Here is a 24,326-nt window from a genome sequence, read left to right as displayed (position 1 = left end):
AAGACTGTTACTTTACAACAATTGTTTGTCAATTTAACAACAACTGTTATCTTTTTTTTTATTAACATTAATGCCTTATTAAATATATAAAAATTAAAAATAGCTACTGTACAAATATAATAATAATGTATGTCAAAATATTCATCATTACCCAGCTTAATAATAATAATAAATAAATAAAACACTTGGGATGCATGATTTATTTTGTGTTAAAAGTAGTAATTATAATTTTTCTAGACACTGCTTATCGACCATATTTTTTATAACATTCTTATCCATTTTTGCTGTTTCATATCCAGCTATGACTCTGTTGATAATGTTCGCACAGTCTTTATTTTCAAGTATACTGACATGGTTACCATCTACGAGATGAACGGTCACAGGACCTTCTGTGAGTTTGTCTAGACCATAATTCTCTCCAATCACCAAAAAGGGTGGATTTTCCTTTGGTCGCAAAAGAACTATTGGAGCCTTGATCTTCTTTAGTTCGGCTTGGTCGAGGGACATTTTGAGACGATCGAAAATTGATTTTGCGATCGATTCTACGAATTTATCTGAATATTTCATCTGAACGGGAGAAGCTTTTATAGCGTATTTAATTCTCTCGTCATATGATTCGATTTCTTCTAATTTTTTCATGATTGTGTTGCTGATTTTGTTTTTCGGTGCAACCATGTCGATGGTTCGACAAATCAAGTTGTTTTGTAACTGAGTATCGCTTGTGACAGACATTGTTGAGGTGAGTAACCCGTAGATGAAGTCCGGACTGCCATCTAAGCAGAAGACTGTGCCATCGTGACCTGAAAGTTTTAAATTGATATTTGTTGCAAATTATAATTTCAAGTAAAACTTGCTTCGGAAATGTTTCGACGTAATGCTACTTGATCGGAATGTGGATTTTAGCCAGAAAGACTGCCAAAATATTAAGAAGTTACTCTGAACAATCAACATTAAATAGGTACATATTTCAATTTTTGTGTTAGATATTTAAGATAGATCAAGTTAGCATTGTCAAATTATGTTTAAAATATTTCATTATTTTTTTCTCGACTATTCATCTCTGACTCATTATATAATATTCGGCTTTTGTCTTGTTTCTTAATATTTGTTCTCTAGTAAAAAGCACCGTTTTCTTCTTATTCAAACCTTATGCTTAAGCTTACTTTAATTTATATTATACAACTAAATTAAAAAAAACTTTATTTATTAAGATACAAACCTTCGCTTTCCAGCAGGCTTGCCAGTTTTAGCATGGGTAGGGTACCGAAACTGTATCCGAGAAGTATGTATGGGCTTCCAGGAGCTAATTTTGATTTAACAGTCTGAAAGAAATAAAATAACCCATTTATTTATATCGTTGATGATATTATAGTGCTAAGGAAAAATCTCAAGTAAGAATCGACGAAATCTATGTGTCCTTTATGTTAATTGCTGGTCGAATTTAATTGATTTGGAATCAATACCATCTTTTGTTCTCAACGAGACAACCATGTAAGCTCAACGTTAAGATTAGTGTAAATTTAGACTTCTATTATATTAATTATAGGGTTCTACTATTACGTAATACTACTTTTTTAATAATATACATTTATATACATACCAATAATTGGTAATTATTTTATAAAAGAAACAGTAAGCAATGATTGAAAAGAAGAATGATGAAAATAAAAAATTCTAACATTCTTCAAATAATGTGTGTCGATTGTAGTCTTGCTTAACAATTATCCTTTTTATGTGAATTTCTTTCTTGTGCTTTATATTGTAATAAATATGTTCTGTACTTTTATACTATTTGTGTGTATTAAATTACATAAAATCATACCAGTGATATAACATGATATTCTGTTCGCCGATTTTTGTAATTAATTTATACTAAAGCGATTATTAATCCTAATATGTTTTTAGTATTCAAACCTTGTGCAATCTATTGACTAAGGAGTCTAACGTATCCCGGTTCCCGTCATTGCCAAACTGCAAGACACAAGTTTTGATTTTAAGTTCACGACATAGGGCAGCCATTGCCGAAGCACATCCTTCTACACCAGGCAGCATGAACATTGTCAACACTTTTTCGTGAACTGATACGTCGATCTGAAAGGAAAACTATATTTTTAATAATCTTCCACATTCAATGTAAAGTCAAGATGTGAATATTAAGTTTAGAGAGAGTTATTCACTAGGAATGTTCAAAACTGACAAAAATTGTTGGGTAAAATAAAATAACATGTAATTAATTCTATAAATCGAAATCAATATACATATTTTTCACACACGGCTATCTGATCCCAAATTAAGCTTATACAAAGCTTATGCTATGGAAACCAGACAACTGATATACTACATATACTACTTTTTTTTTGGAAACACATACTTGTATAGATAATTACATCCAGACTCAGGACAAACATTCATGTTCATGCACACAAATGTCTGTCGTGGATGGGAATCGAACCCACAACCTTCGACGTGAAAGGCAAGTATCTACAAACCACGCCAACCGGCTCGTTATTTATAGTAGCACTTTAAAATTGACAAACAAAAGTAAATTAAATGTAAGGCTTCGACAGGCTTCGAATCTAGATTCTACTAAAAGAAGGCGACGAGAATGTCAAATAGTTATGATTTAAGAATTTATGTCTCAAAAAAAGAATACAATTCAATTTGAGAAAACAAGATTAACGTACTTAAATATTATACATACAACATACCTACAGATATAAAATTTATACCTGTCGAATGCCTGTTTATTACCAAACCCAGAAGACTATACCATTAATGGAAACTGAACACGAAGCTCGATAACTCGAGTCTGAACTAATAATATAAGCTAATATAACACTTCATGTGCTACACAGTCACATGTTTTCGATAAAACACTATTATATTATTACATCAATATAATTCACTCACTTTTAAAACGTAACTCATGAATATATGAAACGGAATGGTTCACTATGAAAAACAATGCTTAAGCCCAAACCAATAGAAAAGTATATATACTTAACTACATACATACATAACAACACAACTACAACTATACATAATATACTTTACTACATCTGAAATGGCCTAGTAGTTAGAATGCGTGAATCTTAACCGATGATCGTGGGTTAAAACCACTGAATTTTGTACCTCCACCTGAGTCCCACAGTGTGGATGACCCACGAGCCAGACTGACACGCCACTTATCAGACGATCTTCCCGACATCGATTTGGGCGAGATTAGATTGCTCTCGGACAACTTGGAAACAACAAGGCTCCAGGAGATGACGGAATTACCTCAGAGCTTCTCAAAGCAGGAGGCACACGAGTTCTGAGAGAACTGGCTAACATCTTTAATTCCGTCCTCCACAATGGTATTACACCGAAGACATGGAGCAGAAGTGCTGTTTTTGCTGTTCAAGAAGGTTAATAAAACTCTTCTGATAAAAAACTACCGCCCATTTCACTTTTAAGCCAAGTTTACAAGTTGTTTTCGAGGGTAATCACGAATTGTCTTGCCCGAAAATTTGTTTGTTGAAAAGGCTTCAGTACTATACCGTAAAGAAGACCGAGGAATATAATCAGCCTCAATGGCTAGCATTTGTGGACTACGAAAAAGCCTTCGATAGCATCGAGACCTGGGCTGTTCTGAAATCCATGCAGAGATACCTAATTGACTTTCATATGTCCAAGCGTTGAAGTGTTTTTACGAAGCCACAATCATGACCATCCAAGTACAAGATCAGAACACAACACCAATCCAATTGCATCGCGGGGTAAGAAAAGGAGATGAAATCACCGAAACTTTTTAACGAACGTCTTCAAGATGCTCGAATGGAATGGACGCGGCATTAATATAAATGGCCAACACATTACACATCTTCAATTTGCCGACGACATTGTTGTCATGGCGGAGACTGCAGAATTCGGAAGAGATACTAAACAACCTGAGGGATTCTTCAAGACAAGTAGGTCTCGGGATGAACATTGAAAAGACCAAAATTATTGCAAACCAATATATATCCCCGAAACTAGTGATCGTAAATGGCTCATAACTTGAAGTTGAACAGGAATACATCTACCTGGGCCAAACTATACAACTTGGTCTGCACAACTTTGAGAAGGAGGCTAAAAGAAGAATACATTTGGTCTGGGCGGCATTCAGAAGGTTGCGTCATATTTTTGAATCGTCGATACCATAGTAGCTTAAGAGCAGGGTCTTTAAATAAATAAATACGACTTTAAAAGGTATTAAATACTGCTTTACATACTCACTTCACGATTCCAATGTTGCCAATTAATTTGTATATATACATTTCTAACTATATAGAAAACGGTCATAAGAATTTACTTTAAACAAGAATCGAGAAATTTTAAGAGTTCATAGTTGCTTAAAATAAATGAAAGTCTTAAAAGTTCGAAGGCATACAGGGTTCAACAACAAGTGTGATAGAGAGAGCTGCAATTTCCTTACCTCAGAGCCATCGCTAACCACAGACGGCATGTATATATAAGGTTTAGATGACAAATTTTCATCACCAAAGTTTCTCATCAGGACTTTGAGACCAGCCGCCTCATCAAGGATGACGGGACGTGATGTCACTGCCGTCGATGCTTCCTTTTCTCTTTGCGCTTTTAGTTCTACTAACCTGATGATGAATTAAATTAATATGAAATATTATAATATATATCATAACATAAAAAATATCTTAAAATAATTGATGTGCTTAAAATTGAGACAAATGTTACCTAAAATATTATATAATGCAAGGATGATGGCACTGAGGATATGAACTATATACAACAAGAGAACATGACTTAAATGATATAATCACAATCATGATTTACAAATGATAATTGCATAGAAATAGTAATAAATAAGAACCTTCCAAACGTCAAGGTTCTGATATCCTGCGCTGTCAGGAAAATCTCGAATTCTCGCTCTAAGGTTTGTTTGATCTCGACCGCCATCATACTGTCCATGCCCAGTTCAGGAAGAGCCACTTGTTGAGAAATTGTCTTTAGATCTTTGATACCTGGAAGTCAATAGATATCCATACAATATATGATTGTGCTTGTGTAGGTGTGTAGTATTTACGTTAGTCTAGTTTTTGAATAACTCTCCACCATATGGTGATAAAGTTGTCCGCAGCTTAGTCTGCGTGTGGCGGTCTCGTGTTAGGTATCTTATATTCTTTTCTATACCTCTATTAACGTAAATTAAAAAAATAATGATCAATTTAGTAGTTAATACGTCAAAGCATAACATGCAAATTCATTTTCGCATTTATAATATTCGTTATGATATTTATTCTTGGACAATGAAAGTTAAACAATAATATAAGTCATAACAACGAAATGAGTTTGTTGTTATTATAATATTTGACATTGGATTGGTCAATTCTCTGACAGTAATCCGTTCAGTAATTGAATATGAAATAATGACGAATGAGAAAAAACCTTTGTGATTGTTGGAGTATTAAAATTATAAATTGATAACAAACGAGAGAAGTGTACATTAACTATAGTATAATTCTGTTAAATTGTTTATTTTTTCTTTTTTTGTTTTTCTTACCCATAATCTGAGCAACTGCATCCACGACGCTATCACACCCAGAACCTCCAATCTTCTTTTCAGCTACCACTATCGAGGACACAATCACGGCATCCTGTTTCAAGAATTTGTCGAGAGATAGCAGACAGGAGGAAATTCTTTGTTGGAGAGTTCCACCGATTTCCAATTGGACGTCTTCATCTTGCATGTCTGCTACGAGACCGACCTAGGTAAATAAAGAAACTTTGTTATAAACCCTGAGAAATATTTTGTAAATATACAATATATACACTGATAAATTAAATACATTTTGTAGGAAAGTAGTAAGCATGTAATTTGCATATATGATATGTAATCTGCGTATATATTTAAAAACAACGTGAAAAGTTTATTGTTTTAAAGGTCATTTTTGTTTTGTTCTTGTAGGAATTCACGTTAAGCTTTACCAGCTTTAATCATATGGAGCTGTCATAATTATGCTTGGTTACAAGACGGACGTAAGCGCTTAAACAAAGCTTTCTATATTATATCCTACTAAATTCGATTTTTAAGACATATTTAAAAATATTGTAATCCATGTGATAACTACTGTTGTACTTATTGCATTTTTTTATTTTTTATTCAAATAATTGTTTCAATGTCTGGTACAACTATAAATAATAATATAATTAAATAGATAAATAATGTAAATTTTTTATTTATCCTCAGTAAAATAATGTTCTCCAGGCCGATTTCAGCCACGGCGGCTGGCGGATCTAAAGAGAGATTTGTCAACTACGCAGGAGATATTATAGTATACAAGTGTGTACGCAAACACAGGTGCACTCTCAATTCCGTAACTCTCATAATCCGATGGGACGGCAATCCGACACGACCGGAACGAGTTCAGGCGCAGGACTTTACGTGCTTTTCGAGGCAATGGAAGTGTACACAACTCCAACTTCGAGACTCCGAGCTGCTACTGAGAATATTCTGACAGAAAAATCCAAAAACTTAGTAAGATACATCATCGATGAATCACTAAACATTTTTATCTTAACGTGTAGTGTGATTTGCCTTTATAGGTATATAAATGTTTTATCAATCTTTGTAAATAGAACACCCGAGTCTTAACCGGAGGTTGTAAGTTTCATCTCCGGGCAAATCAAACACTAATTAATTTTCACCTGCTTAATTTGTGTCTACTAAGTTCCTTCTAATGACAAGATTTTTTTGTCTAATTCTAATAGAAAAATAAATTAGACATAAAAGATAAAGATATTAGAGATTCATCTCTTAATATGATATTTTTTTGTTCATTATTGAGTTTTAGTATAATAAATGAAGTTATATACAAGAAAGACTCTTCGTATTTTTAAGTTCATTCTGATAACAGAAGGTAGGGTATATATACATAATACATGTATACTATCGAAGCTTTTAAAGCATAACGCTAACCAGCAGCGAACCGTTAGGACACAATAGTTATATTTAAGCCTAATTAACCATACAGCCTTATCGTACTCACGTCCCCGACAGCACCCCACTGCACCGCGAGCGCGGGGAGGCCGAGCTTCTTTCTCGATTCGCAAATTCTCTCCATCACAGAGTTGGAGAAACCGTAGTTGGTCTGACCAGCGTTACCGCGACCACAAGACACGGATGAGAATATCACGAAGTCCCTAGTGATTACCGATAAATTTTTATTCCCATATTTAGAAATGAATTAAGTTTATTGAAAGTAAACAAGTGAATAAATCATATTTTTGTTTATATATATTTTTTTGTTTGAGGAGCTTCTAAACGAAAACAAGACATTAATTAAAAACGGTTTAAATAACTATACTAAAAGTAATGACTACAAATTTTATTTTTAAAATTTAATTAAAATCCAATAAAACAATTGAATTCATAAGTGGATGAAACACAAAGATTTATATATTTGATAAATATCAAAGAATAATTGTTTTTTTTTGGATACGATTATTTATAGACAACTCAACTATTACATTTATAGCTCTTAAAGTTTAAAACGTGATGGCTGAAGATATCATCATGTATACTTGTATAGTCGCTTAAAAGGTTTATTGGATTAAGAATGTTTAAAAAGTGACACAACTCCTGTTGTCCGCGAAAAATTCGCTGAGCTGATGGCTAACCTCCAGTAGTGGAGAGGCACAAGAAGAAGAAAACAACTCCTGTATTCACTTATATCTTCAATTTATATAATATGATTATGTGTTGTTAGTTTACATTTGATAAAGTTAATACAAAAATGCATAATCAAACCAATAATATAACGGTGGCAAACTTACTTCAATTTGGGACACAGTTTCTTTGACAGCTTGTCCAAATTCATAGTAACCAGTGCTTTGGGAGCGAACGATGCCTTAAATGACTCTGGGGTCTGATTCTGGAAAATAGAATCTTTCAATATCACAGCCAAGTTGAATATCGCCTCAACGTCTCCCATAGCGTTCGCCATCTCCAGCATTTGTTCACATCCTTCCTCTTTCGTGACATCGTGAGTTGAAAATTGTATATCAGCTCCATAACCGGACCACATTCTGTTAAAATATACGTTTTATTTAATATAAATGTACACATATTTTGCCTGAATCATTTTCACTAAATTCATTAACAAAAAATTACTTAATCAAATACTTCTGCTGCTTTTGCATTTCCGGTATTGCAACATAAAAAAACTTGCAAATGGTATTGAAAGAAGTTATGATCTAAAGACTTGACTAAGTCGAAATAATTTACCTTAGTCGCGACGATTGGTAACCATTACTGATTCCTCTCCTGGAGTTGAGCAGCACTTTTCTAGCTCCTCTCATGATAAGCCAATCTGCAAGCTCCAGACCGAAGCCGCCGAGACCTCCGACGACAATGTAGACTAAATTTTCATCACAAATGTACCTAGAGGATTAATTAATCTTTTTAGTCAGTTCTCCACAGAAAATGTATGAAGGCTAATAATAAAACGTACATTTATTGTACGTTACAGGCCTTTAAAATGATTGTTATACTCTTATTATTTAAAAAGTCGGAAATAATAGTTTTTTTTTCAATCAATATATAACATATATGAAATGTTGGCATATATATATTTGATTGTAAATCAGCCAAAATAATATTTTGATTACCGTGAGGCACGCTTAAAGTATATATTTGAATGGGCTTAGAATCACATTTTCTAAAACAAGTCGTTTTTAATTATACTGTAATAACACAGGTTTTTATGCATCGCCATGTTTTTATTTTACTCTATTAAATGTCACAGATTTTTACTTTCATCGCTGACGATGTTATACTGATAGTATGCATAACTACATTATTTAAAACTCTTTCGTTTTATTTTGTTGTATGAATAAGAAGATTTCGACGTTTACTACATTTTCTTTCCACGGAAAACCACATCTGTCGAATATCGCCTATACTTGAAATATATGTTTGTTTCTCAACTCAGTCACTGCGGAGCTGTTGAGTTGAGAGGAGTACGGAAAAATTGACGGCAATTAACTATTATATTAATTATTGTAATATTGTATACAATACAATACGGTCGTTGTAATTAGAAAAATCATAGAAATAAGATCGCGCGCCGAGAAGAGAGAGAGAAATCTGAAGTTTTACTGACTTTAGGCACGCTCTTAAGAATTTTTGATGCTAAGTAACTATAAGAACGTTCCCGCTGCTTCGACGTCGCTTCGCATTGCTTAGGCCTTTTTGTTGCTAACCGTTTTCGTACATTTTGTAATTCAGTATGCCTGTTTCCTTCATCAATTGTAGCGCGATTTCTTCAATATATTTCTCTTGCTATTTCAAGCATCCTTTTTCATTGTATTTGAGTGTAACCTTTTTATTTCATATTATTGTTTTTTGTTATTTGGTTAAGAGTATTGGATAAATAACCTCTCTGGTATAGGTCCATGTAGAGGGGCAAACTCTTACAACAAAATGTGGGCAGTCTTCAGGATAAAAAACACTCGTCAGAAAGTATTATATGAAACTTATCAAAACCAACTAAATGGGCCCAAACTCGTGGATGTTTTAAAGGCTTGAATAATTCCAATGTCCACCTCATAATCCCACCATCAGACCCAAGCTAAAACTATCAACCAAATTGTATCTAACATAATGTTGTATTTTCACGGAAACTCAATGTATGTGCAATGTTTCATAAGAATCGGTCAGTAAAATACGTTTTTTTTACACTTAATAGGCCAGCGTTTGACCGTTGACTTGCCTGATGTTAAGCATCGATACGGTCTAGGATGTAGCACGCTTGCCTATAAGGAACCTGTTTACTCTGGATTTGAAGACACCAACATTGTACCTATCAGGAAATACGGACTCATGCAAAGCATTCCACGGTTAAACGTTTAAAAACCTTTCACAAGATTTGAAACAAATATTTAAATAAATAAAGAGGGTCAACAAGAAGTCACAAAGAAGTGTCTCGGGTGGATCAGGGTGGGTCAGGTCACAATATATTTTACTTATGTTGATTAAAATGATTGAACTATTTTTGATTCGCAATCTATACTTACGTACCTGGGAACAGCATCCATGTACATATTCTGTGGTTTTGTAAAACTACTGATTCGTTCCTCATCGCGAATTTTAATAACAACCTGAAACGAATTTGTAATGAATTTATGTTTACTAGTGACAGGGTCTAGTCCCATCACAGATGCTTCCAACCAAACTTTGTCAACTGGTTTTACTACAGATCCAAGTAGGTATAAGGAACATCATAAAGAATATTTTCTTACATTTCTCATACCTTACATTAACAATACCTATATACCTTACATTAACTATTTTAACAATGAGTACAATCGTTCATACTACCATGTCTAACTAATAAATAATTTAGAGTGTCAAAATAAAATGGACAGAAGTATATTACTGTTGGTAGGGCTTTGTGCAAGTTCGTCTGGGTAGGTAGCACCCAGTTATCAGATATTCTACCGCGAAATAGCAGTACTTGATTGTTATGTTCTGAATTGAATGGTGAGTGGGCTAGTGTACCTACAGTCACAAGGGACATAACATCTTAGTTCCCAAGGATGGTGACGCATTGGCGATGTTAGCGGTAGTTAACAATTCTTAACAATGCTGATGTCTATGGGCGTTCGTGACCACTTACCATCAGGTGGCCCATATGCTCGTCTGCCTACCTATTCAGTAAAAATTTAAAAAAAATTGACATGAACAAAAATAACTTATCAAACATAAGAAATAAGCCCAAAGTTATAGTCGCACATTTAACATGAAACTTGATAAATAAAAAAGGGTACATGATAAGAAACAAATTATCAATAGATATTAGAATGTACCCTGTAGTTACGGTAGTGTGGAAGAAAAGCTTCAAACGGGACATTTTAACCAAGTCAAGGTCATACTTAATCTAAAACATTAGTGATATTGATGATTGTTATGTTTATTACAAAATAGAAAGATTAAAAAATACAATCTAATAATATAATAAATAACTATTATGGTACATTTTTTCAAGCCGAAAGAAATGCCTTTTATAGAAATTATATAAACTTTCTAGCTTTTAAAGCATTTCCTCTATTATATCTTAACAGCATACATTATCGCAGTATAATGTATGTGTAGTAATGTATGGCAATGCTTTTTTAGTACTTACCTTTCCAATATGTTTTCCAGTGGCCATATATCTAAATGCGGCCTCGATTTGGTTTTTCTCGAAAGTGCAGTATGTAAGCGGACGGACAGCACCGCTCGTAATACCAGATATGAGTAAATCCAAAAGAGACTGTTCAAAATTATATTAATTTTAGAATGAAAATTTAAAATAGTCAGCGATCTCGTAAATTAAGAAAACATATATTCGAGTGAAATACCTTTCTGAAATCATCGCCTTGGTCGAAGATGAAGTCCAACATGATTCCGTGGAAAGAGATTTCTTTGTGGAAGGCGGACATGCTGATGAGTGTGTTGTTGCCGATGTCGAACTTTCCGATTTCTAAGAAGCGACCGCGGTAACCGAGACAGCGTATCGAAGCCTGAAAAGTTAATAAAATGAAATAATACTGTTCACATGAATGTTTGTTTTTAATATTATTTTTCCAATACGAGCAGAGTGTGTTCAGACACAGGACTTTAAATATCTTTTTTGTTTTCCGATCCTCTTATTTTTGTGATTCAAGACGTATTGTATATAGACTTACTTAGACAATACGTATTTATCCTCTGCTTGTAAAAGGACTGGCCTGGACGACCAGGGGTTGGTCCGAAATAAAGCTTTCTCAAAGTACCGCGTTGACAGTTCTTTGATATAATGGGAGATGGGAGTCTTTGTGCCATATGTACTACAAATAACCCAACGCAAAGAAACCTTGAATAGATTTAGATCGCCTGAAATGTATTTTGTCGGGTTTTGTCTTCAATTTTCAAATTATTTATGGTATTTTTTGTTTTTCTTTTTTAATATTTACAAGTTTTATTAATCAAGACTATATATCATTTAAAGATACATAACATCGTAGTTCCCAAGGTATAATATAAGGAATAGTTAATATTTATTACAGCGCTAACAACTATAAGCGGCGTGGCCACTTACCATCAGGTGTTCCACTTGCCAGTCCGCCTATCTAATACCATAAATCAAATAAAAAAAGGCAGAAAAATCATTAAAAATTTCGCTAAAATACCTTACGAATAAATCTTATCTAAATTAATAATAATAAGACATTCAGCTCAATTATAACATATTGGTTGCATATGCATATGCAACAGATGTGAAATTCCATTTTTATTGAATCGCATAAGTTATTATTTTTAGTTTATTTTTTTCAAAATACCTGCAATTTGTCATCGGCAAGAGAATTGAGTACCAAATCTACTCCCCTTCCGTTTGTTTCTCTCCTGACCATGTCTTCGAATGATGTGTCTCGAGAATTACCGATATGACTGTCTGCGAAGGAAACGTGGGCGGTTAAACTAAATCCGAAATCTCTATGAACAAAACAGCTGAAATTATTTTCGTTTATGTGTTGTCTGAATAATTACTGATCAAGATATAAAAAATATGATGTAAGTGCCAAGATAATGACGATGATGGATGTGTGAGTATGTGAGCTCTCAGTTAGATCCTACCATGTACCGATTTCACGCACACATTAACGCACTTACAATAACAAATCTTAATCTGACGCTCGAAGTCTCAGTTAGCCGTACCGTGTACCGAGCGCTAGGATATTTACACATTAATAACAAATATTTACACTTTTGATACCCAATTATAGTCACGTAATTTATAACTGAAACGACCTTACCTTTAAGTTGTGGGAAAAGCCTCTTGATGAAGGCTCGTTTCATCGGCGTACCAACAGTAGTGAACACTTCGCATCCTAAGTGAAGAGCAACGTTGATGGCTGCTTGACCAACACCACCAGAACCAGCGTGGATTAAGATTGATTCTCCTCTTTGAATCTGGCCTACCATCACCTATTAAAACAAAAGTTTAATATCTTAATAGCCAACCCAGAGATCATCATCAAATTATCTTTTACAAAAACATCTAGAAAAAGTGAAAAACTGCTTTACATGGTATTATAATTTGTAGATTCAGAAAAAGAAAAAGAAGAAAAGTAAATCTAATCTTTTTTTGGTATAACTTTTGGAAGCACAGCTTACATTATTGTATATTAAATAATAAATACGAGTGAATGGAATGTATGTAATTACATGTATTTATAACTCACCAATGCATAGTATACAGTTCCGTAAGCCACAGGCACTGTGGCAGCCTCTTCGAAAGTCCATTCATCAGGAAAGCCCCATAAAAGCGCCTTTTCTGCTACCACCATGTTAGCCATACCGCTATCCCTCACCATGCCCATAACTCGAGTACCACTGAATTAATAAGTTTTAATTTATAACTAATATATAATAAAATAACAATAAAATATCAAGAAAAACTGAAAGGACAATATTTGGACACAATAAGCCATATTACAATTTTTTGGGAATGTTAATTAAAACTTAACTTACTTGCACGTTTTGCCGACAATTTCAAACCCTTGCACGCACTCCTGCGCAAGTCTGCCTTTTGCGACAGCATCGACAGAGAGACGTCCCGTTGCAGTCATTACGTCGCGGAAGTTTAAAGCTGCGCAGTATATCTGCACAGAAAAAAAAAAACAACTTTTTAAGTAAATAATATTTGCAACAAAGACATGAATTTATAACGTCTAACCATTTCAGTTTATATTATAACATAAAAAAAATTTAACAACTTTACTTTGTTATGTTCTTATAAATACTAATGTGATGAACTGCTGAAAAAAGAACAGAATTTAAAATATTTCACGGCTGGGCTAAGACCTCATCTCCTCTTAAGATGAAGGTTTTGGAGCCACACGCAGTTCCAATGCGTGTTGGTTGAAACACATGGTGCGAAGTTTCATGATGACGAGAATTATAAAATTTCATTAAGCACATGATAATTCAGTGTGCTTGACCGGGTTTGAAACAGTATTTTTTTATAAAATAAGAAGGCGGACGAGCATATGGGCCATCTGATGGTAAGTGGTCACCAACGCCCTTAGACATAGGCATTCAAAGAAATGTCAACCATCGCTTACATAGCCAATGCGCCACCACCCTTGAGAACTAAGATTTTATGTCCCTTGTGCTTGTAATTACACTGGCTCACTCACCCTTCAAACCGGAACACAACAATATCAAGTACTGCTGTTTTGCGGTAGAATATCTGATGAGTGGGTGGTACCTACCCTGACGAGCTTGCACGAAGCCCTACCACAAGTAAATTGCGATGCACGTGTATCTTAATTGCCAGTTAGGATACACGTGTTCTCGCACCATCTGCTATTTTTTCTCATATATCACAGTATATAAATGTTTTTTATTCTCCCACATGGTGTTTCGCTATTTAACGCATTCTTCTTATTGTAATTTAATGTAATGTTTAATAATCACTGAACTTATTATTCGCTGATGATGCTGGAAAACAATATCGATTCTTATTTCTTATTATTCTGTCTCATACGACTCTCACAATAGATTAACGTTATATTAAGGAAATTTTACATGAGTGAAATGGCAAAAATTGTCGCGTAACGGAATAACGTTATGCCTACCCGTCTCTTTCTATTGTATTACAGTCTATTACTTCTATATACGGTTGATGTGTAAACAAAAGTGACATTAGTTAAAAATAAAAGAAGCATATATTCAAACTTATTAAAAAATAAAAAATGAGAGAAAAGGAAGTTATGCATAAATGTATAATATTTTTAAAGTTATATAAAATACAATAATATCGTTATATTTCTAACGGCAATAATGAGTACTACGTTATAATGGCATGATCTTTCTTAATAACCATATAGCGTATAACATAATGGTGCTCCTTTTCTTTCATGTAATCAATACAATATATATATATATATATATATATATATATATTCATCAATTTTGGTTTTTGATTCTCAGTGTTTCAAATGTCATATATTGATATGTTAAGTTATCGTATTAATTATTTTATTTTATAAATGTCTTAAACGCGAAATATATATTCCAATAGTTATTTGAAAATATTAGACAATTATTTATCAAGCTATTAATATTTAATTTATAGTAGACTCCGTTTTGATTATTTAAAATTTTTGAATACATTTTTGATGTTTAATTCGTTGTTAAAATATTCAAAATAATTAATAATACGTTACAATTTATATCAGTAGGACGTTTTTGGTGTGACAAAAATACAGTAATATAATCAATTAACAGTAGTACAGTAATATAATCTTAAAACACGTTTTCAGTCAAAAGAACTTCGTTCCTGACGGGGATCCCCCGACCGCACCTTTTTTTATTTTATTCGAAGAATGTATTATTTAAAGATTAACTACATTAATTATATAAAGATTAGGTACCATATTATACGTTTACTTACTTGTACAAAAATATTTTCTGGTTTCTTAAAAACTGAATCAACTCTGATGGGTCCCTCCAGCCAGGTCAGCGAGGAGAGGTCTCCAATAGTGACTGTGTTCATGAAGGCATGGTGCGCCTTGACTGTATCCAAGTCACCGAGGAGTAAATGACGGTACGTGCCCCATTGACCCTTAATGTGAAATATGTTTTATTATACATTTTTGCAACGACTTTTAAGTTTATTCTCAATCTATCGCAAATAACTTGCTCGTAAAACATAGTTTTAGTTTATGTGGTCACAACTGGAAGCGCACGCACAAAGTAAGACTAAATATTTTTTACAGTCTCAATTTTTTTTTTGTCTTAGTGATTAATCAACATCGGTACGGCCCTTTTGATTATCTATCCTCCAATAAATTGAAATAAAATAATTTAAATAAATAATAATAATAGCATGTAATATGTTTCTAAAAGGATAAATATATTTTCAAAACAATATTACGTTTTGCACTTACGTCTTGATAAACATTTATAGCCAAATCCATATTCAACTGGTCTTCATAAAATTTCAAATTTGGAGTAAATGGTGGTGCCGACGGGTCAGCAATTAATAGACCACAGACTATTTCACCACCAGGTTCCTTCCTCAGACAATTAATGAGACCTAAAAGTCCATTTATAGGTTCATTTTGACTATATAAAACCAGTTTTTGTCCAACTTCAAGTTCTTTCTGGACATTATTTATCCAAGCGTAGTTTTCATCGCTCGAGATGATATTAATAAATTTAGCTGGCTTTGAACTAACTCGTTTTCTGAAGAGGACCACGTATTCGAAGCCAGTATCTTGTATGGTAATGATGTCGTATGTTTCGGAGAAATGTTTTGGATTAATTGGTTCTTTTTCACGGCTCATGATAAACCCTTTTTTGCTGAGAGCTGCTAACGCACCTTTAAGTACCTAGAGATAAAAAGTTAACTGTTTAAAGAATAAGTATATTTTTGTGTATTATACCTAATTTTAAACTTATAAATAGCTTTGGAGCAAGTTAAGCAACCAAGATTTACAGAAAATTATAACATATTTTTACAAAAACATAAATATATTTAACACTATTGCATATCAAAAGTTGTGGTGCTTATCAAAAGATTTACAGTTTATTGAATTTTTTATTAAGCTAGTTAGTATTAAATACATCAGCTACTTCAATATTAGGTTTTATATGGCAACAATCAATTATATGAGATCGTTATTATTTATATTTTTGTCTGTTATATTATTGCCACCATTCCACATGACTTGTTATGATCTTTTGAATTTAATATTTTATTTTATTATAATATACTGTAAACCGTAAGAAAACATAACCATAGTTGATCGTGGTTGTATTATTTAGTGGCACTATAATTTAATTCTACGTATAAATTAGCCAACGGTAGACTTTTCTTTTGTTAATTCAAACGCAATTGAATTAATTGTTAATTACTGATATACATGTGTCAGAATGTTTTGTAATTTTTGTAAAATACATTCATGGGTTTTCAACATAAAAGATAATTTTGAAGTGGTGCGTCTAGAATATAGCGTCTATTAAATGGAGGTTTTAAGTATTACTTACTTCAGGTCTCTGAAGCAGATTAGCACCAATGAGTACTTGAATATTATTTTCTCCAATCAATTTTTTATTTTCTATAGAAATGTTAGATGGCAATTCAATAGAATCCTCAGAGATAACGGATAAATCAGCCTGTACTAAAGGTAGGTCACTTAAGACGTCTGCAACTTTATCCATAATAGGTTGTAATCCAGCAATTTTATATTCATTGTCAACAATTTCAAGACTTTTAACTTTGTAAAGTTGCAAGTTTTCAAGAACGAGCTGAATGTTGCTTCTGAGAATGTCTTCAATCTGCAAAAGGTTTTGATTGCGACTTAAATAATTGTGTAAAACAAATATTGGTATATAAATATTTTAAAACCCTTTTTGTCACTGGTTATATTTTTTATCACAAAAGATACTTTGATAAAACAAACTATATGCACAAACAAATATTACAATAATTTGATTGTTATTTTACCTTCATCTTTGACTTTCCGATGTTGGGAATGAATACGTTCTTTTCTAAAACTGGTACGCCAAGTGGAACCCTTTTTGTAATTGGTGTCGCGTGTAAACCTCGGATTTCTACACCACCAGCTCTGGCGAAAAAGAAAAATAATGTAATAAATACTACGATAAGGACTTGGATAAAAATTTTTTAAGAAACTTTACAATATATTCTAAATTTTTTTTCGTTTAAGTGAGTATTTTACAAGATTACCTGATAACATTAACAGTAGGATACACTCTAATCTCAAACGACTGCCGTGTGGAACCAAGTTTCATTTTAGATACACCCTCATGGTGCATATTTAAGTCAATACACATTTTCTCAATACGGGTAGGAATGTAAAGCCCTCGAGTGTCAAAATTAATAATCTTCATCTGCAACATACAGTCCAAAAAAGTGACCCAGTTGTTGACCCAGGCCAGGCGACCACGGGTGCCTTCCACATTACAACCGATTACGCCTCGGAAGAGGCCGCTGTAAATAAAGTAACATCCTGTTAATATACCAATGCTGGCCTAAGGCTTTCTCTCTTTTTGAGGAGCTATTTTGGAGCTGTACGCTGCTCGAATATGGGTTGGTGGATATGCAGTTTTCGATGTTATTCTTCCTCACGTGTTTTCCTTCGACGCCGAGCACTAGATTAATTACTAACACTTGTTGTATTGATTAGTAGGTATTTCTAGCCTAAATTAATTCTCTTAATAATTATGCATGTAAGGCTACAGTCGGTAATAATTAGACTGTTTTACTAAATGAATAAAAACAAAAACAACACTTTTTAAACAGAAACATAATATAATAAAAACAATCATGGATTCTTTCTCGTAGGTGTAAATAATTTAAATAGTACTGCGTTCGTAAAATTTTTGAAAACTAAAACGTTAATGTGTATATTAAATAATAACAGTCTGCCTATTTTTCCTGTTTACTTCCTGAACTGATGTTTAACTGTATCCGTTGTAAAATTCATATCTCAACTGGTAACATGACGTATTTGATCTTAAATATAATGATAAAGAACACGTCATATGAATTTAATATTTAGTACCTGTACTGGTAGCCTCGCAGACGTAACTCCTTGTAGAAGTCCTTTGTAAGTAGATGTTTTATATTGGGTCCTGTGGATTCAGGCTCATCTGGAAGCAATAGGTACTCTTGTCCGACGTTATTCTTTGCGTATATGGTTCCGGTTACGATGGATGCTCCGCCTTCAACGATCTGTTCGACATTGCATAGCCTTTATTTAATAAACTGGATCATTTTCTAATTGGTCAAAAATTTACTTTAATACCAGTACCAATTCTAATAGACCACTCCAGTAGTCTTCAACGCTTTAACCTTTAGGCCCTAAACAAATCAGGCAACATTCTTGGATGCGTCGGTAAAGATAATAGCGTTGCCTCCGAACTATAAAATCTTTGCTAGTGCCGTACTAACCATAAGCTCAAAATCAGTGATTTAATCAGCGCTTGCACAAAACACGAGCAAGTCCGCGAACACCCATTTAAGGGAGCATTTACTCCCATATCTTTACAAATACAGCGTGCATGGCTCTCGAATTGATTATGAGTTGAATACAGATAAAATATGAAAGTAATGTATCAATATCCAACCAATTTTACGGAAACCAAACATATGTATGTATGAATGACGTACTTACTTATGTAATATAAGTACTTGAATCGATCTGATCAGATCGAATCTGAATCTGAAGTAGCTTTGCATTTACCTAGCCACCAGTTGCGGCTACGCCCTTATGTAAGGGGCCCCTCCCCTTACATAAGGGCTTAGATAACATATGTATTAAGTCACGATAACGCAAATAGAAGGCAAGCTAACTGCCAGCTACGCCAACGGGCCAGTCAAAATTTTTATTGATATTAGATTATTTATCAGCGAATATGCTTAACATAATACAACTATACTAACCTCAAAATGTCCACTTCCCTTCTGGATCGTAACAATGAACTCTAATTTTCCTTGCTTAGGGATATTAGTAGCTCTTTGGAATCGTACGTTTTCGAACACCACGGATACTTCTGTTGACAGCTTTCCCATCATCATTGCTAGACTGTCCCACACCATCAATAAGTAGCCGGTTGCAGGATACAGGTTACGACCTAGGATGGAAATTTAAATAAGTGTTAGGAAACAATATTAAGCGTTTATATACTACTTTTGATTATTGTGCATATTATTGTTACAAGATAAATAAGAAGACTTTGTGTCAGTTTTGTTGGCTTTATTTGAGAGCTCGAGCGGAGCACAACTTAGGTTATTATTATTATTATTATATATATACTAAGACATTGTACTCCTGAGTGGGTTTTTTAATAGTTGGTGACACAGCTAGTTCCTTTACTTGGCGGCGGATCAGTGGTGATGAGTGGTTAACATTAACATTGTTAATGAATATGGGCAATGGTGATACCAACCTAGCCACCAACCACCCTAGCGGGGGTGGTGACACGCTTCTATACCCGACAGTAATCTATTAATAAAAAAAACTGCAAAGCTGGTGTGCATTTATAACGCAGATCAGTGTGTGTATGCAATATATATTTTTTTGTGAAATTTCGATCCGAAAGCTCGTGTTTTACTTGAATTATAGTGTATTTTGATGTAGTTTGTTGATTTTTGTTTTAAATTTTTAGCGTTGTGACTGCCTCGTTGGTATATATTATTATTATTATTATTATCTAATAATAAGAAAAACAACGTTACCATCAATAACGTGGCCGACCATAAACTCGCTCATTTCTTCCTTAATCGACATACTCACTGTCCTCTCACCAAACGACATAAGAGTTTTGTCTCCGTAGTACGTAGCGTACCTAAAGTAAATACGAAATAGTTTAACGGTGTATTATATTAATGGTTTTAAAATGCATCCTTGATAAAATAATTCTCATTTTTGACTCGGTTGTTGAACGATTTCTTTTAAAATACTTAATAATACCTTTAATTGATGGTTTGATTAAACTCACCAGCTCTCACTGTGTTCCCAATCGACGAGGTGTGAAAGCATTGGAGTTCCTTGCGACACAGGAAAGTTTATGGCCGGGTAAATATTCGCTAGGTGAGGATTCAATCCGGCTTCGTAAAACCTGTAATTATTACCCATTACTTTAACTATAATTTTCAAAAACCAGATACTTGAAAGCTTTTGTTAAGTTTATTATATGAACTACTAAATAGACTTCGCTCGCATAAGAACGGAAACAATCATGACATTGGTTCTATAAAATGAGCAAGCATTTATTTCATATCAATGAATGCGTTTATAACTTTTTTATTTATTTATAATATATAAATAAGCTAGAATATTAAATTTAAATAAACCTATACAATTCTTTCTTTTCATAGAATTTCTATCATAAAAATCAATTACTAGATGAATCAAATACTTACTTGCCCAGTGCCGTGAAAAGAGATTGTACGTTATCCTGTTTTTTTCTCTCAATTAGAGGAATATTGATAACATCCTTATTGAGAGATCCACGTAAAATTGCCTGAAGGAGGTCATTTTGACCAATCTCTACAGTGATCGCGTTGACAGGAATTAGATGAGCCGTCTCCTCGAAAAACACTGGACTCTAAAGAACGTATATGTAAATTTAAGCACAATTGGTCGTATGGTTTCGTAAAATTATTTAACGTATGTAAAAACATAAAATTTTTCTTATCCAATACAGTTGTTGTCTTATAAATGTTTGAAAAATTAGGGTATATTTATATTTAATGTTATTGAACAAATTGCGATCCTATATTAAATATTGGAATCGGAGAGGGTAGATTGAGAATGCAAATAATTTGTATTATACATAGTCTACCGTTATGTAAGGTCAAATATTGATCTGCACTTACTAGAAAATTGTTGGTGTGGTATTCAGCAGAAGACATCTTAGTTTTGGGATCGTTCCACAAGTCTTTCTGAATAGAAGTGGAAAGCCAGCGCTCTGAACGTTGTTTTGGTTTTGGAATCGCTATCTTCAGATAATTTAGAAGTTTTTGTCCTGTTTTAAAATTGTAAGGTCAGATTTTGCATTTTATATTTATTTATGATTTTAAGGCGTTTGATAAAAATAATTAATTTTAAAAAATAGTGATTTATTACTAAGTCCACAAAGGACAACTTCATGGCAAGATTTTTTCAACAAGTGTCAAAAGTAACTAAACTACGTCGACACTAGTTTTTCTTTTGAAATAGTCATATTTTCCTGCGACGTTTAACGATTTATTACGAATAAATTGAAATATTTCAGTTGTTTTAAGCAATATCTCATAAAATCCATCTTTTCATTTCGATGGATTTCATATAAATTACGAACTCACCTGATTCAGCAATGTATCGTGAATGGTAGGCGATGTTATCGCTAGCTACCTCCTTGGCAAAGATTCCTTGCGCTACCAGTTTGGCAACAAAAGTCTTTATTTTATCCACTGGGCCAGAAATTGTGCTGGTGTCGGGTCCATTGTGACAAGCTACTTCAATTTCAGGTGGAAGTATCGTTTTTATCTGTTTTTAGCAAAATAAAAAACAGCATTTCACTCCATTGGCAAAACTCAACAATACTTTACAAAAACATCTTTTTTTTATAGAATAGGAAGACGGACGAGCATATGGGCCGCCTGATGGTAAGTGGTCACCAAACGCCCTTAGACATTGGTATTGTAAGAAATGTCAACCATCGCTTATATAGCCAATGCGCTACCAACCTTGGGAACTAAGATTTTATGTCCCTTGTGCCTGTAATTACACTGGCTCACTCACCCTTCAAATCGGAACACAACAATATCAAGTATTGCTGTTTTGCGGTAGAATACCTGATGAGTGGGTGGTACCTACCCAGATGGGCTTGCACAAAGCCCTACCACCAGTAAATCTTGTTCTACTAAAATATTGTACTATATAATTTTAACTAAGTATATCAAGAGTTTAGCTTGTAAAACATCTGGAATTTAATTAAAAATCCCTAAAGAACTGAAAAGACTAAAACAGTTTAAAAAGCCAAATTTTGTTTGAAGAGATGAGAATAAATTGATATACAAAACTATCGACTTACATCCTTATATCCAAGTTCTACAAAAGCCATAGCTCCCTTAATAAATGGAGTATCAGAAGCCGCCAAACCAACATAATATGCTGAAAGCATCATCTGTTCTGCTGTGAAACAGCCATCTGCGTAAGCGCAACCTAACTCACCCACACTGTGACCTAAAAAAAACAAATGAAGAGAAAGGCTTTTTAAGATAAAATATCTTTTGACACGCCTTCTAGATAAGACTGACACGTACGCCGTGTCGGCAAGAGATCACCTCTTATGCCGACGTGCCTGCCCTCTTTCTACCGCCACTCTCTACCAGCTTGTAAGTGCATGGCGGGTATACTACAATATATACTTCGTTGTTATATATTCTTATGATAAATACACAAAACTAACTTTGTCTTGTTGTCCAAAAATTAACTGTGAATTCTGAAGAAATTGTTAGGCGCATTTACTGTGCGTCAATGCACTGTACACTTGTACCCATCGCGTTTCCAAAATCACAAAATACCACTATTCTTACCAATGATGAAGTCCGGTTCAATTCTAACAGCTTTTAGGATATCCGTGAGACCGATCTGAACAGCGGCGATACCGATGAAGGAGTTGAGGATGTTGTCGCGTATCTTAGGGTCGGGATCGGTAATGAGCTTGTTCAAATTTATGCCTTTAGGCTGTAACGTCTGGTGGCATCTGGGAAAAGATTAAGGTTAAAGATAATTAGTTAGCCTGGAGTTAATTAATATTTATATCATTACTTGGGTTACAATACCCAAATGCGTAATATATAAAATTGTAAAGTTTTCATATAAACTAACTTTTTAATGCTTAGTACAATAATACTTTAACGAAATAACATAATAATAATATTTGCACTGTATACTATTTATATAAATAAATTTGCTTTACAATATCTAATGTTTTCATTCACTACTAACAGTAACAGTACAGTAACAGCCCGTTAATGTCCCACTGCTGGGCTAAGGCCTCCTCTCCTTTTTGAGGAGAAGGTTTGGAGCTTATTCCACCACACTGCTCCAATGCGGGTTGGTAGAATACACATGTGGCAGAATTTCAATGAAATTAGACACATGCAGGTTTCCTCACGATGTTTTCCTTCACCGTTAAGCACGAGATGAATTATAAACACAAATTAAGCATATGAAAATTCAGTGGTGCTTGCCACTGAATTTTCATGTGCTTAATTTGCTTTCACTACTAAGCACGAGATGAATTATAAACACCTGCATGTGTTGGATAAGAACATTTCAGTTGTATATACAAAAATCTGCATTAGTGCAGCGTAAATAAGCTCCAAACCTTCTCCTCAACCGAAACGCCACCTTCTTAGCCCAGCAGTAGGATACTTATAATATAGGTGACTTTACTTTTTATCTAAAATGTACTAAAAACGGTATTTTCTTTTTCGACCTCTTACATTTAACTTCTATTCATTACTGATCATATACAACTTTCATTCTTACTTTTCAATAGCAGCAGCAAATACTGGGACCTTCATGAGTTGTGTAGCTATTCCAGCCCACTGAGAACCCATACCCGAGTATACAAAGCACACTGGACGACGGATACCAGTGAAGTATTGGGTGTTTCTAGCTAGCAATACGCTTTTCGTTGGAGTTGAGCCTATGAATAAAAAAAAAATAGAAAAACTGAGACTAGAGAGAATATGTAGCGATGAGTACACTTTTGT

The 24,326-nt window shown here is 33.7% G+C and overlaps 1 protein-coding gene across 1 annotated transcript in view; it reads right to left on the bottom strand.

Moving 5' to 3' along the window:
• Nucleotides 1–222: 222 nt before the first annotated feature.
• The window catches only part of LOC126775408 (fatty acid synthase-like), a 32,346-nt gene continuing 8,242 nt past the window's right edge, over nucleotides 223–24,326 (bottom strand). Inside the window, exons 10-40 of the mRNA XM_050497301.1 lie at nucleotides 24,100–24,259; nucleotides 23,139–23,308; nucleotides 22,634–22,785; nucleotides 21,903–22,086; nucleotides 21,435–21,583; nucleotides 20,979–21,163; nucleotides 20,555–20,674; nucleotides 20,292–20,401; nucleotides 19,497–19,687; nucleotides 18,616–18,785; nucleotides 17,778–18,041; nucleotides 17,535–17,655; nucleotides 17,075–17,365; nucleotides 15,973–16,416; nucleotides 15,477–15,647; nucleotides 13,550–13,680; nucleotides 13,261–13,411; nucleotides 12,832–13,003; nucleotides 12,358–12,470; nucleotides 11,398–11,559; nucleotides 11,181–11,309; nucleotides 10,076–10,155; nucleotides 8,282–8,437; nucleotides 7,831–8,082; nucleotides 7,044–7,197; nucleotides 5,558–5,762; nucleotides 4,868–5,018; nucleotides 4,457–4,631; nucleotides 1,915–2,091; nucleotides 1,220–1,322; nucleotides 223–800 (exon numbers count right to left, since the gene is read on the bottom strand). Of these exons, the coding sequence (XP_050353258.1) occupies nucleotides 223–800; nucleotides 1,220–1,322; nucleotides 1,915–2,091; nucleotides 4,457–4,631; nucleotides 4,868–5,018; nucleotides 5,558–5,762; nucleotides 7,044–7,197; nucleotides 7,831–8,082; nucleotides 8,282–8,437; nucleotides 10,076–10,155; nucleotides 11,181–11,309; nucleotides 11,398–11,559; nucleotides 12,358–12,470; nucleotides 12,832–13,003; nucleotides 13,261–13,411; nucleotides 13,550–13,680; nucleotides 15,477–15,647; nucleotides 15,973–16,416; nucleotides 17,075–17,365; nucleotides 17,535–17,655; nucleotides 17,778–18,041; nucleotides 18,616–18,785; nucleotides 19,497–19,687; nucleotides 20,292–20,401; nucleotides 20,555–20,674; nucleotides 20,979–21,163; nucleotides 21,435–21,583; nucleotides 21,903–22,086; nucleotides 22,634–22,785; nucleotides 23,139–23,308; nucleotides 24,100–24,259 (5,771 nt within the window). The remainder of the gene's footprint in view (nucleotides 801–1,219; nucleotides 1,323–1,914; nucleotides 2,092–4,456; nucleotides 4,632–4,867; nucleotides 5,019–5,557; nucleotides 5,763–7,043; nucleotides 7,198–7,830; nucleotides 8,083–8,281; nucleotides 8,438–10,075; nucleotides 10,156–11,180; nucleotides 11,310–11,397; nucleotides 11,560–12,357; nucleotides 12,471–12,831; nucleotides 13,004–13,260; nucleotides 13,412–13,549; nucleotides 13,681–15,476; nucleotides 15,648–15,972; nucleotides 16,417–17,074; nucleotides 17,366–17,534; nucleotides 17,656–17,777; nucleotides 18,042–18,615; nucleotides 18,786–19,496; nucleotides 19,688–20,291; nucleotides 20,402–20,554; nucleotides 20,675–20,978; nucleotides 21,164–21,434; nucleotides 21,584–21,902; nucleotides 22,087–22,633; nucleotides 22,786–23,138; nucleotides 23,309–24,099; nucleotides 24,260–24,326) is intronic.

Source organism: Nymphalis io, chromosome 18 (assembly GCF_905147045.1).
Source record: "Nymphalis io chromosome 18, ilAglIoxx1.1, whole genome shotgun sequence".
In the NCBI taxonomy this organism is placed as follows: Eukaryota; Metazoa; Arthropoda; class Insecta; order Lepidoptera; family Nymphalidae; genus Nymphalis; species Nymphalis io.
The sequence above is the reverse complement of the archived record's forward strand: the minus strand, read 5'-3'. Positions and strand labels throughout refer to the sequence as shown.